The sequence below is a fragment of the Cicer arietinum genome, chromosome 2 (genome assembly GCF_000331145.2).
Source record: "Cicer arietinum cultivar CDC Frontier isolate Library 1 chromosome 2, Cicar.CDCFrontier_v2.0, whole genome shotgun sequence".
NCBI lineage: Eukaryota > Viridiplantae > Streptophyta > Magnoliopsida > Fabales > Fabaceae > Cicer > Cicer arietinum.
In genome coordinates, this window is record NC_021161.2 from 4,951,113 (window position 1) to 4,965,795 (window position 14,683).

The 14,683-nt window shown below is 30.3% G+C and overlaps 1 protein-coding gene across 1 annotated transcript; it reads left to right on the forward strand.

Moving 5' to 3' along the window:
* Nucleotides 1-218: 218 nt before the first annotated feature.
* Nucleotides 219-3,616, forward strand: LOC101503675 (F-box/kelch-repeat protein At3g27150-like). Its single transcript, XM_004489548.4, has 3 exons — nucleotides 219-540; nucleotides 1,335-1,887; nucleotides 2,485-3,616. The coding sequence occupies exons 2-3, from the start codon at nucleotides 1,395-1,397 to the stop codon at nucleotides 3,216-3,218; spliced, it is 1,227 nt and encodes a 408-aa protein (XP_004489605.1). The 5' UTR covers nucleotides 219-540; nucleotides 1,335-1,394; the 3' UTR covers nucleotides 3,219-3,616.
* The last annotated feature ends 11,067 nt before the right edge of the window (nucleotides 3,617-14,683 follow it).

Consider the following 14,683-nt stretch of genomic DNA (forward strand, 5'->3'; position numbering starts at 1 on the left):
TTTTAATTTTCTGTCCCATTTTGAGTGCTAATTAAATAACCATTGGAAATTCAACTATACTATGTGAAGTGTGAAATCAGCAGCCACATAGTCTTTTTTAATAATGATTCTCTCATAATGATGATGATTATGACATATCTTATAAAATATTGATTCTCTTAAGGGTATTTTAATCTTAAAAAACATACCTTATTTTCTTGATTTAAATAACATAATTTTCTCCAACAAATGGAGTGTGTCTCCATGTTGAATCCATCTTAATAATGGCTTCATTTTATCATTCCAAGTCACTTCCATCACCTCATTTTCTTCAAATCTCTTTCATGCATTAAATTCATAATGTATCTTTTTCTTTTCTTTGATTTTATTCTCTTCTCTATGTGTTTTATACATTCACCCTTTTCATCTTTTCTATTTTGTTCTTCATTTCTAAGTAAATATGCATGAACCTTAATGGTTTTTGTTTTTTCTTTTGTGAATCTTGGCATGTTTATGTGTTAACTATGAACACGGATCAACCCATGATGTGAAGTCTTCTAGGTAAGCATCATTTATAATTTTTAATATTCTAAATTTTTGTGTGTTAAAAAATTAAATATTGTATTTTTTTTATAGAGTTCTTGTATATCTTTTGATGGAGAAATGTTAGCAGGAGAAATTGAATTTTAAACCTCTTACATATAACTCATTTGATATCTCAAAAGCTATTCCTTTAGAAATTAAAAGTTCTAATAATCTAAAATTCAATTGAGAATTAAGTAAAATCCAATAAAAAATTATTTCCATCAAAATTTGAATTCATATATTTCTCATTCTGCATTTAGAAAGTCTGCAACTGTAATTTAGACACTAACAATAAGATCTTTTATATCTTAGTGTAGCTACGATTGAGATTGAGACTGCAGTCGAATATAATGATATCACTTTAATTTAAAATATTGGATTTTTTTTCTAATTTCTTCTTTGATTATTTGTTTTCATGGTTGGAATATTTTTTTTAGGCATTTTCATTGACCAAAGAAATGAAAAGAAAATTTCTTAATTAGTATCTTCAAATGAGTTTAGTCTTCTTTTTTTTTTACAATAATATTTTCATTGATTGATTGAGACAGCAATGTTTAATCCATGAAAATGACATTTTTTTATTAGATTTCTAACTGTCATTAATTTCTGTTTCATCATATCATAATAATAATAATAATAAACTGTTTTAGTTCATGCATTATTAAGTATAAATTAATTAATTTTCTTATTCTTATAACTGAAATTTCAATCTAGTTCTAGTAACTGTTGTTTGTTTCTAATACTTACTATGATTTTTTTTTTCTCCACAGTTAAAGTGTGTGAAGACTTTTTCTCATAAAAAAAAAATCACAGAAAAAGAAAGAAAAAAAATGAGTTATAGTTTATCTAGTAAAAGATTATTACCTATGTGGAGTTTCTTTGGTGGTGGAATTTACAATAATTCATCACCAAATTCCTCAAATGAAAATATAAGAATTCTAGAATTGTCACTTTGTAGTGACAATGATTCAACCTCAGGTCAAGAACCCCAGGATGCAGATTATGTTACTGTGTTACCATGTCTTAGTGATGAGCTAGAGACAATGATATTGTCAAGGTTACCAATTTCAAAGCAATGGAAGATTTGTTGTTTGAACAAGAAATATATGAGACAAATGAAGAGTGGTGAAATCTACAAAATAAGGAGAGTGATTGGATTGAAAGAGCCATGTGTTTTTATGTTGGCTAGTGGTGAAAGAAATTGGTGTGTGTTTGATGGTGAATTCAAGTCTTGTAAGAAATTGCCTATTATTCCATCTGATTATAAATTTGAATGTGGTGATAAAGAGTCCTTTTCTGCTGGCACACATTTGTTTGTTTCAGGTATGTATGGATTTTTTTTTTTTTTAAATAGTGGGGAAGGAAAATTATGATGATTTAAATATTTTTTTTCTTGCAATTATAATATTTAATTATTTTGATTTTTTTTTAATGTTTGAGGCATTGTTAGAATAATTTTTGAATGTATGAAAATCATAATAGTATATCTAACTATGTCTTTTGTTAGTCATTTTGGTTCACGAATGTGTCTTTAATTAGTCAAATTAGTACTCAAATGTATTTTTCGTTGGTCAATTTAGTTCATAATCAACATTAATAGCAAAAGAGATATTTGAGGATGTATTTGCAATTTTGAGACATTCATGACTTATATAAAATAGTTATTTACCATTTTTTTTTATTGTTTTGTTTTAGTCCCTATGAAACTTGTTTGTATTGAAGTGGGTCTTTGTAAAAAATATACAACGACGAAAAGCAAACATGAATATATTTACAACGACCAAATACTTAAATTAATTATCATTAATTAAAGTGACACTAAATAGTCAATTGTTCTTCAGGATATTTGAACTCTGCTCCATAAGATTATCAAGTCAGACTCTTACCACTAAACTTACACTTTATTGATATTTGTTTAAGGTATGGAGATTGATGGAGCTGTTATTTGGAGGTATGAATTAACAACAAATGCATGGTTTAAGGGTCCATCAATGATAACTCCAAGGTGTGTTTTTGCATCAGCTTCATGTGGCACTTATGCTTTTATAGCTGGTGGACTTGAAACAAAAAATTGCATTCAAGTTTTGAATTCAGCTGAAAAATACAATTCTGAAAACCAAACATGGGAACCACTCCCAAACATGAAAAAAAAGAGAAAATCTTGTTCAGGTTGTTACTTGGACAACAAGTTTCATGTAATTGGAGGACAAGATGAGAATAAAATTGATCTCACATGTGGTGAATCCTATGATGAAGTTTCAAAAACTTGGAATTTGATTCCAAACATGTTGAAAGGTTTTCCAATTTCAAGTACAAGATCACCACCTCTTATAGCTGTTGTTAACAATGAATTGTATGCACTTGATACTTCATCAAATGAGGTTAAGGTTTATATGAAAGGTGAAAATTCATGGAAGAAATTAGGGTTAGTTCCTGTTAAAGCTGATGTACAATGTGGTTGGGGTGTTGCATTCAAATCATTGGGAAATGAATTGCTTGTTATTGGTGCTACTTCTTATTCACATTGTGCTTTGATGAATATTTATACTTGTTTTCCTAATCCTAATGTTGAGGTTTTGGAGTGGAAGAAAATTGTTTGTGGTAGTAGTAATCTTAATCCTTTTATTCGCAATTGTGCTGTGATGTTAGCCTGAAGTTTGTTGAAGTGTGAGTTTTTATGTAAGAATAAGTAGAATTGATTGAAAAGGAATCACACTTTCGAGAGAAATGAACCAATCAGTCATTCAAATCAGGTGATCAACTTTGTGTTTTCGAGCATGAATATTATGGTAAAATAAAGGGAGAAAAAGTTGAAGATTAATTAATGTTGAATTCTCTATGTTAGTTTATGGTTTGTTGTTTGATTAATGGTTGTCGTAAGCCATATGGTTTCATTTGATGAAACAATTTGATCATCATAGGCTTGTTTGATTTATGTTTATGTATCTTGTTTTTTTTTTTTCCTTTTGTATTGAAGCTTAAGAATAATAAAGTTGTATTATAAGCTTCAAAGTTCAAATGCAAGAGTGTTGTTACTTATTTCTATCTTCCCAATTTCCTTAATTATAGGCTTATATCAAAATTACAAATCTATTCTATTATTCATTATGTCGTATGATAATACATATACCTTCAAAAATAATAAAATTTAAAATGTTATTTGAAATTGAAATTTTTTAATAACGAATACAATAGGCAACTTTTTTGGGACCAATATGGTTTTGAGAAGTATTAGTACTAATATATGCTCTTAATTCTTTATATATTTAATTGTAGCAACAATTTACATACAGTGAGGTATTTTTAATAGGAACTTTTATTTAGTTGTTAAGTATATGTAAACTTATGGTCAAATTAGTTTATTTATTAATAGTGATGTGTGTGTATAATTAACATTATTTGATAAAACAGTACCCTTTTTTTTTCAAAAGGATAAACAATACTGCTGATAGAACCCAATAACTTAAATAATTTTCAATCAAACAATTTTTTCTTCAATGCTCAGAGAATATTTTTAAAGGTACTTACATTACACACTTGTAATATTTGTTTACTTTAGTTATCTATGTGTCAAATAGTTGTACTATTGGGTCTCACTTATTAGGGATGAGGTGGATTTATGTTAGCTATCAATGGATGTGAAAACTTCAAATAAAACAAATTATTAGGCATTCGAATACGGACTAAAAATTACAGTTTTAAGATAGAGTTAAAATTTTTTTATATTGATAATATAAAAAAATGACACAAAAAAATATTAAATTATTTAAAATTATTATTATTAAAGTCAATTTTTAACGATTTAATGATTATATTTAACTAATAATATAAATATTATATCATAACTGTGTATATAAATTAGATTTTGTAAGTGATCAATTTTAACAAAATTGTTATTGTGTTGTTAAAACAAATCTATCTATTATAGTATATGATACTTTAAAAAGATAGATAATAAATATAATTAAAAAAAAAAGATTATATTTTGACATTTGAAAAATAATGACAACTCAAATAATTACCAAATCACACTAAAAATAAAAATAAAATTAAACTAATTTTTATGTATTTTTAGGGAGTTAATTTCCATGTTAAAAATTCTAATTGTAGTCTAATATATATCACTTTTTGACATGAAAATCCAAAACATTAAATTTTTATATTAGGATATTTTCATTACTTATTTGTATTGTTACTATATACAATGTTAATAATTTAAGACTTTTACATTATTATAGTTAAATAAGATAGATTAATTAAGTGGGTTGGTCTAGGAGAGTAGACTTAAACTCCTATAACATGGTTTAACTCGAATTCGGATCTCCCTGTGAGAGATACTTATAATTGAAATACTTCTCAATTATATTTTAGATATTACATAAATTAATAAATATTATTGAAAATGTTAAAACCATTTATTTTTTGATAGATAAATGTTAGTGTTTTTTGTTTGTTTGTATTTTTTCTTCTTCTCCATATAAATCTGATTCTTTTACTTCTTTATTTCTTCGACCTTTAACTCAAATCAGTTGAGATAATCTAACTCCTAATAAATCATTTTATTTATCATTATATATATTTTTTTTTAATTAAATTTACATATATTAATAAAATCATTGATTAATCAATTGCATATTTTTATTCACGTGCATTTATTTCAATAAATTCTTTTAAATTTTATTTTAACACTTAATCTTCTGGCCTAAAATAAAAATTAATCCGGCAATGTGTATTTATTTTATTGCTATTTAATATGATTAATATGAAATTTAAAAAATCATAATTAAAAGAGAAGAATAATATAATTGTGTAGTTTTTCATCTCTCTATCGGAGGTACTACTATTTGAGTGTTTTTTTTTTCTTTCTCTTATGAGAAAATAGTTTACAAATTATCTAGTTATTAATTTTTTGTAGGAGCAATTTATAGATTTCAATTTCATTTTGTAAATATTAAAAATAAATAGTTTTTAATCTTTTCGAATATTTAATAGTTAGCTATTTTTTGGAAAAAAAATATTTAGTTGTTAAATATTATAAATTCAAATTAAAATATTAATTTCTATTTTTTTGCAAATACCATATATCTTCTATGGATTTCAAAATTCATCTTTTATAAAATTTCAAATTGTTTTTTATTAAATGAATAAAATTTCAAATTGTTAACACTATTGATTTGCACATAATTATTTAGGTGTATTTAGGTCCAATAAATTCTTTTAAATTATTTATTTTCTAAGGGACAAATTTGAAAATAATTCATAATTGTCTCTATTCAAAATTATTTCATTTTTATAAGGAGTCTTTAATGATAATTACATTGAAATTGAAAATAGAATTTTAAAATTTAATCTTCTAACATTTATTGCTCATTAGTATATGACTTGATTTTGTATAAACATGTAATTAATGTGCCATTTATTTGAAAAAATAATAATAAAATGAGGATTATATAATAATGCAATATGTACTTTTTATTGAAATATTTTTTTGTTCATGTGTTTTGATTGTAGATAAATTGCCGAGTAACAAAATATTAGAGATGATTTGTAGATTGTAGATGTAACTTGTGTGTCATGTTATTTTCTATGTTATATATTTTATTGTGATAATTTGTGTCAATTTTTTTTTAAGTGTGATAACAAAATAACTTTGTATACGATGGTTGAAGAATAACTTTCTAACATATATTTTTTACAAAATATTTAATCCTATCAAAAGACAAACTTGTATATTTGAGGTATCGCATTCATAGTGATCAATAAAGTTATCAAGTTTGTTGCATGTATTATGGTTGAGATAAGCAAGGGAAGTAACCACTGTTAACTATCCATGCCAATTACATGATGAATAACCAAGGGCGGAAGCGTACCTGTGGGAATTGTCATTGATGAAATCCTGGGATGATGATGATAGAGTCAATGGGTTGGGTGATCTTCCTCAGCAAAACACCCTGACGACCTTGCTCTCTTGATGGGGATAGAGAGAACCAGAGAGTTTTCTCCTTTAGGGTTTTGAAACTGAATAGTCTTATTGTGTTTGCCTTGGGGACCATTACCCCTATATATAACTATTATTAGTTATATCCCAAATTGCAGTATTTCCAATTCAGCCCCTCATTAATTTAGAAACTGTCTGGTATCTACACTATTAATTTTCATAACTATTATGCTCTTTAGCCATAAACTATTATATATTATTTGACCCCTAGTTTATTGGCTAATTATATAATGACCCTAACACACTTTATTAATTAATTACATATGTGACCCATAAATCTTACAATCTCCCACTGGTCACACATGTATCCTTAGGAGTGTGTTAGACTTTATGACGTCAAAAATGTCATTATAATTACCTTGAGTATAATCCAAATTGTCCTGTCCATTAATCATATCAGCACATGGAACCAAATAGGCTTTTGTCATAATAAGCATAACTAAAACCCATCAATGATCACCCGTACTGACACAACTAAATGACATAGACCCATTATGAAAAGTGTAGCATGAAAATTACATGAAGTTGGTCAATGCATGTCAATTTTCAACTGGTCCTACTTTATCGAATGAGATCATACCATAACTTAAATGTACAAAGTAACCAAAAACTGAATACTTTAAACTTTATTTCTGATCAGAAAGTCCAAATACAATGTATTTGTACTTTACAATTAAACATAGAACATGAATTACATAATGGACGAAACTCCCACTAAAATCAAGGTTCCTCAAGCTGTAGCACACCCATGTGAGCAGTGTGCTCATGAAAGACCTTGGGTGGTAGACCTTTAGTGAGTGGATCCGCAATCATGGAGTTTGTCCTTAAGTGTTCTATGGATATCTGTCCACTTTGTACCTTCTCTTTAACAACTAGGAACTTAATGTCAATGTGCTTTGACTTGGTTGAGCTCCTATTATTGTTAGAATACAGGACTGCTGATCTATTGTCACAATACAACTTGAGTGGTCTTTCAATCCCTTCAACTATTTGCAGCCCCGTGACAAAATTTCTCAGCCAAATGCCCTGGTCAGATGCCTCATGAATTGCTACGAATTCTGCTGCCATGGTTGATGAGGCAGTAAGACCTTGCTTGGCACTACGCCAAGAAACTGCTCCACCAGCTAACAGAAAGACATAGCCTGAAGTTGATCTTAAGCTGTCTTGGCATCCCGCAAAATCCGAGTCAGAGTACCCAGTGATCTCTAACTGGTCTGACCTCCTATATGTGAGCATGTAGTTTCTTGTTCTCTTCAAATATCTCATGACCCTCTTGGCTGCTTTCCAATGGTCAAGACCTGGATTGCTTAAATATCTGCCTAAAATCCCTACTATGAACGCTATGTCTGGACGCGTACATACTTGGGCATACATAAGACTCCCTACAGCTGAAGCATAAGGGATCTTTTGCATTTCTTGAATTTCCAAACTTCCCTTAAGGCACTGTTTGAGACTAAACTTGTCTCCCTTAGCAACTGGGGTGTCCCCTGGTTTGCAATCCTGTAACCCAAACCTTTTGAGAACCTTATCGATATAGCTCTTTTGTGACAATCCAAGAATACCTCGAGATCTGTCTCGGTGTATCTGAATTCCTAATACAAAAGAGGCGTCACCAAGATCTTTCATCTCAAAATGCTTTGATAGAAATTTCTTAGTTTCGTGCAACATGCCTATATCGTTAGTGGCAAGCAGTATGTCATCAACATACAAGACCAGGAAAATATGTCTGCTCCCACTGAACTTATGATACACACAATCATCAACTGTATTCATCTCAAAACCAAATGAGAGAATTACTTGATGAAATTTATGGTACCATTGACGAGAAGCTTGTTTTAGCCCATAAATGGATTTTCTTAGTTTGCACACCATATTCTTTGGGTCTCCCAACACAAAGTTTTATGGCTGCACCATATAGATCGTCTCATCAATGTCACCATTGAGAAAAGTTGTTTTTACATCCATTTGATGAAGCTCCAAATTAAAGTGAGCAACAAGAGCCATGATTATTCTTAAAGAGTCCTTCGATGAAACCGGAGAGAAAGTCCCTTTATAATCAATCCCTTCTTTTTGAGTATAACCCTTAGCTACAAGACGTGCCTTATATCTCTCCACATTACCATTGGAATCCCGCTTGGTTTTAAAAATCCATTTGCAACCAATGGGTTTCACTCCTTCAGGTAATGGGATAAGTTCCCAAACTGAATTGTCTTGCATAGACTTGTACTCCTCATTCATTGCTTCGATCCACTTATCTGAACGAGAATCTTGCATGGCTTGATGAAAGTTGACCGGGTCGTCTTCCGTCATGCCAACATTTTCCTCTACCTCATTGATAAATACTACATAATCATCCGAAATAGCATTTTTCCTTTCTCTAGTGGATCTCCGCAATGGGGCTGGCTCTTGAGGCTCTTGTTCTTGAGGATGTTCTTGAGGATCTTGAATTTGATCTGGATTTTGTTCTTCCTGAACAACCAGATCATCTTGAGTTTGTTCAATAATGGGAAAGTCAATTGGTGGAAGAATCAGTTCTGGAATTGTTACCGATTCTTCCTCAAAGACAAAATCTTTAACCTTAATCTTCCCCCCAAACTCAATATCCTCAAAGAACGTTGTCGTTCCCGTCTCAAAAATTGTTCTCAAATTAGGATCATAAAATTTATAGCCCCTTGATTTTTCTGAGTACCCTATAAAATAGCTGCTAATTGTTCGGGGTTCAAATTTCTTTTCATTCGGCCTATAAGGCCTTGCCTCAGCTGGACATCCCCAAACATGAAAGTGCTTCAGGCTAGGCTTACGCCCAATCCAAAGCTCATAAGGTGTTTTAGCCGCTGCCTTAGTTGGTACTCTATTAAGAATGTATGCTGCTGTTTTTAATGCCTCTCCCCAGAGTGACTCTGGCAAGGTGGAATGACAAATCATACTCCTTACCATATCCTTAAGAGTCCTGTTTCGTCTTTCAGCTACACCATTCATGCTGGGTGACCCCGGCATAGTGTATTGTGGGACGATTCCACATTCCTCTAGGTATTTGGCAAATGGTCCCGGACGTTGTTCACCTGAACCGTCATATCTGCCGTAGTATTCACCACCACGATCAGATTTGACCTTTTTAATTCTTTTATTAAGTTGATTCTCAACTTCTGCCTTAAAGGATTTGAACACGTCTATTGATTGGGACTTTTCGTGAATTAGGTAAAGGTAGGCATATCTAGAATAATCGTCTATGAATGATATAAAATATTGTTGACCATTCCAAGAAGGAGTTGGAAATGGCCCACAGATGTCCGTATGTATCAATTCTAAGACGTCTGTAGCTCTATATGCGCCTAATTTCTTATCTTTAGTCTGTTTTCCTTTAATGCATGCTACACAAACGTTAAAGTCTGTGAAGTCAATGGAATCTAAAATTCCATCTGACACAAGTCGTTCAACTCTATTTTTAGAGATGTGACCTAGACGTTTGTGCCAAAGCACTCCTGAATTGAAATTGTCAATTTTCCGCTTAGTACCACGTGATTCCACATTCAAGGTTTCATTATAGTTAGCCACAGTTTCCAACAAATAAAGATTATCATAACCAGAAAGTAAACCGGTTCCAACAACATTCGAATTTAAAGACAAAGTAAATTCTTTATTCCCGAATGAACAATAATATCCTGATTTGTCCAAATAAGAAATAGAGATCAAATTCCGTCTAAATGACGGTACAACAAAAGTGTCTTTTAAATCCAAATAATGACCGGAACTTAATAATAATCTAAATTTTCCTATGGCTTCAACTTCTACCTTCTTCCCATCTCCTACATAGATGCATCTTTCAGTATCACTAGGCTTTCGGAAGTTCAGGCAACCCTGCATTGAAACACTGATGTTAGTAGTTGCACCAGAGTCTAACCACCAAGTGTTTCCAGGTACTGAAGCTAAATTAACCTCAGAACAGACCAAAGACAGAATCATACCTTTCTTAACACGCCAAGCGTGATATTTGGCACAATCCTTCTTCACGTGTCCAGAACTCCTGCAGAAGAAGCAGTTGTTATCCTTAGTCTGCTTCTTTTGTTCTGGACCCTTAGCAGCAGCTTTGTTCTTGGGCTCCTCAATTCTTTTCCTTTTGCCCTTGTCTTTAGAGATGCTAGTAAAGTGAGCACTTTCAGTCCTATCTTGCTTCAGCCTGTCCTCTTCTTGCACACATAATGAAATGAGCTCATTAAGAGTCCATTTCTCCTTTTGACAATTATAAGTCACCTTAAACTGACTGAATTGCGAAGGAAGAGACAGCAATACTAAATGAATGAGTAAGTCATCTGACAACTCAAGCTTTAGACCTTTAAGCTTAGAAGCAATGTTGGACATCATCATAATGTGCTCTCTTATATTTCCCTTGCCTTGATACTTCATGGAAATTAAATTCTGAAGCAAAGAACTTGTTTCAGCCTTATCACTTTTTACAAAGCGTTTTTCCATCTCAGCAAGGAATTTTTTTTTTAGCTGTATCTATCTCATCCGAGACAGCACCTCTAAAGACCTCAGGAATGTCACGCTTTATGATCATAAGACTTATGCGATTTGAGCGATCCCATTTCTCATACTCTAATTTTTCTTCAGAAGAACTAGAGTCCTTAGGAGTAGGGGGTCGATCAATTCTTAATGCAAGGTCCAGATCCATGCAGCCAAGAACAATCAAAATGTTCTCTTTCCATTCCTTAAAATTTTTCCCATCAAGGACAGGAATAGAACTCAAATTTGCAGATATGGAAGCAACCGATGTTGTGAATTAAATAAAGAACGAAACTTAGAAACTCACATTATAGGAAAATAAATCAATAAATAAATAAATACATATGTTCAAATCATGGAATTTAATCCATCTCAAGATACCCAGTGCACCATTGATGTCAAGTCTTTGGACAGTAACACCAACTGCTAGTGGTACTCTTGTTGCAACGATCAAATATTGACAATAAGACATGTCAAACAATAAACCTTCCTTTGGGCCGATTTACTGCTCACATGTATACCAAATAATTGTCACACATTTATCATCGCAGGTGTACCATGTAATTCTGCCAAATATTAACCTTCCTTTGGGCCGGTCAATACCCGCATGAATAAACATATACACAGCCATTTGACACTCTTCACGAGCAATTTAGACAAGAGAGGTCACTTTGGCGACGTCAAGTTTTAATTAACTCATTCAAAAATGTCAAACTTGACTTGAACATATATTTATTATATCCAAATAAAACAATATTTAAAAAAATATTGTTCACTAATATAAACTTTATTTTATTAGTATTAAAAAAAATATTGTTCACTAATATTGTTAAAAAAAAAATTAAAAAAAAAAATAAAAAAAATGTCATAATAAGAAGCCTAAAACAGCACCAAAAAAAAAATTACAGTTAAACTCGTTTTCCGTCGCTCCATCTGAAACACTAAATTATTCCCATTCGCAACGCAAAACATTTCCAAACCTGTCATTATTGTTATCAATGACAACAATAAGTAACGGTGATTGGAAGGAATAGAGAAACAACCTAACCGACTGTGGGAATAAAAAAAAACAAAGTATAAACTTTAAAAAAAATATTCCCACAGATTATTTTAATAAATAATTTTGCTTGATTAAAAATTATTTAAATAATTAGGCTTCATTAAAAAAAAATCATTAAAATAATTCAAGCAAAAAAATCTAGAATTATAAACATGGACAATAAGTTTGTAATTTGAAAATCCAAATTCCCAAATATCAAACCCTAAGATTTCAATCATGTCAAAATTCCCAAATTGAATCCTAAAATAAAGACAATAACCGAATTTCATCATGAATTAAACATGGTAGGCTCTGATACCACTTGTTAACTATCCATGCCAATTACATGATGAATAACCAAGGGCGGAAGCGTACCTGTGGGAATTGCCATTGATGAAATTCTGGGATGATGATGATAGAGCCAATGGGTTGGGTGATCTTCCTCAGCAAAACACCCTGAAGACCTTGCTCTCTTGATGGGGATAGAGAGAACAAGAGAGTTTTCTCCTTTAGAGTTTTGAAACTGAATAGTCTTATTGTGTTTGCCTTGGGGACCATTACCCCTATATATAACTATTATTAGTTATATCCCAAATTGCAGTATTTCCAATTCAGCCCCTCATTAAATTAGAAACTGTCTGGTATCTACACTATTAATTTTCATAACTATTATGCTCTTTAGCCATAAACTATTATATATTATTTGACCCCTAGTTTATTGGCTAATTATATAATGACCCTAACACACTTTATTAATTAATTACATATGTGACCCATAAATCTTACAACCACATCTCACATTATATTTAATGAACATATCAAACATGAGCAAGAATCCTTGTGTGATGTCTATAAATTTTGTGCATAAAAAATGGTAGAAACTCTCACGATATTGAGAAGACTATGTAAGTGTTGTCTACACGTATTATGCATAAAAACATAATTTATCTTCAACAAAATAAATCTGTTAGAAAGAGAAATTATATAATGAATAAATCATATATGGAATTTAAAAATAAATTGATGAAAACAAAAACAACAAAGAACAATTGAATTTGGAAAAATCAAGTAAGTATTTTTTATTGTTCTTTATGAATTACGAGACAATATACTAGTTAGCTTCTATGACATCCATGAAAAAGAAATTAAAAGGGAAAGGATAAAAATATAGTCACCAATTAATCATGAAGTTATAAATAATACTCGAAGTTCTTAAATTTGTCTTTGGTTTATCAATGCTCTTTATCTAATGTCAATATTGTTTGTTATCGGTTTGTTCTTTTAAAAAATAAAATATATATCAATTATTAGGAAAAATAGAATAATTGTCTAGAAGATTTTTCTTTTTGACAAAAGTATATATAAATAAATATGATCATAGTTATTGATAGAAAACTTTTTCATTCTTTGTACTACTACCTCAATTCATATATGTTTGATGTGTACAAGATAAAAAACCTAATAAAATTAATTTATCATATTTAATATTTGATACACAACAGATAATTAACTGATATAATTCATATTGTGATAAAATAATAAATTTGTCCTTGTAATCTATTTTTTTTTTTTTCAAAATAACATTCATATGTTTTATTTATAAGTAAATAAAAATATTAAATAAATATAAATAATTTATGAAGTAATTTCATATACTTAAAAAAATTATTTACGCTACTAAAAAAATATATATTATTAAAATTTCCAATACATGCTATCAACTTAAAACTACCGACAATGTAATAAAGTATCATAAAGAACTATACGTTGTCTTATATGTTTCATAAAACCATACAAAATACACCAACAAAATAAAGTATCAATGATTTAATAAATGCAAGACAATCAACATAATCACAATCTCAAAATATGTGCAAGCGATGTGGCACAAATAATATTTTGATCTGGTGTAGCAAAACGCACTTGTTTTGTTAGCTGCATTTTCTTCAACTCATTCATAATATTTTTTGAATCATCAGATACATCTTTATCGACACCTAGATGATTTGCAGCTTTACCCCATTCGTTATGAACTTTTTTCAAGCCAATTCTCAATTTTTTTTCATAACTTAGAAACCATTAGCAATAATATGTGCTCCTCTATTACTTCTCTTTGATTGAATTTCCACTAGGTCATTCTTTCTCCTAAATTGTGATTGACAAATAGATGGTGGTTGGGTAATTTCTACTTCAAGCTCATCGTCATTAATTTGTTATGCCTATTCTTTATCTATCTCCTCGACATTATTAGCAGGGGGAGCACCTCTTTTACCAATAGCACAATATTTCCCAAAACCATGAACAAACTTATGATTGAGTGGAATTGGAGTATACATATAATCTTTTGCATTTGGATAACTCTACACATAAATGAAAACTATAGCTTTTCAAATAATCATAAAAGGAACTCACTAAAATACATGAAGTTGAAATAAACTTTCTCTCTGTCCCAACAAAATTCACTTTGATTTAACATATTATAAATTATTTCATAAACTAATTAGTCTCTTCATTGCAGATTCGATGTGTAGCTTTACCTTAATTCAACATCCAAGAAACTTTTCCTCCAATTTTGCCTC

What these genes read in the sequence shown, in the direction of transcription:
- LOC101503675 (XM_004489548.4), top strand. Translation starts at nt 1,395, where the DNA reads ATGAGTTATAGTTTATCTAGTAAAAGATTATTACCTATGTGGAGTTTC. An exon ending in CACACATTTGTTTGTTTCAG is followed by an intron (nt 1,888 to 2,484) that starts GTATGTATGGAT and finishes TATTTGTTTAAG; the next exon opens with GTATGGAGATTGATGGAGCT.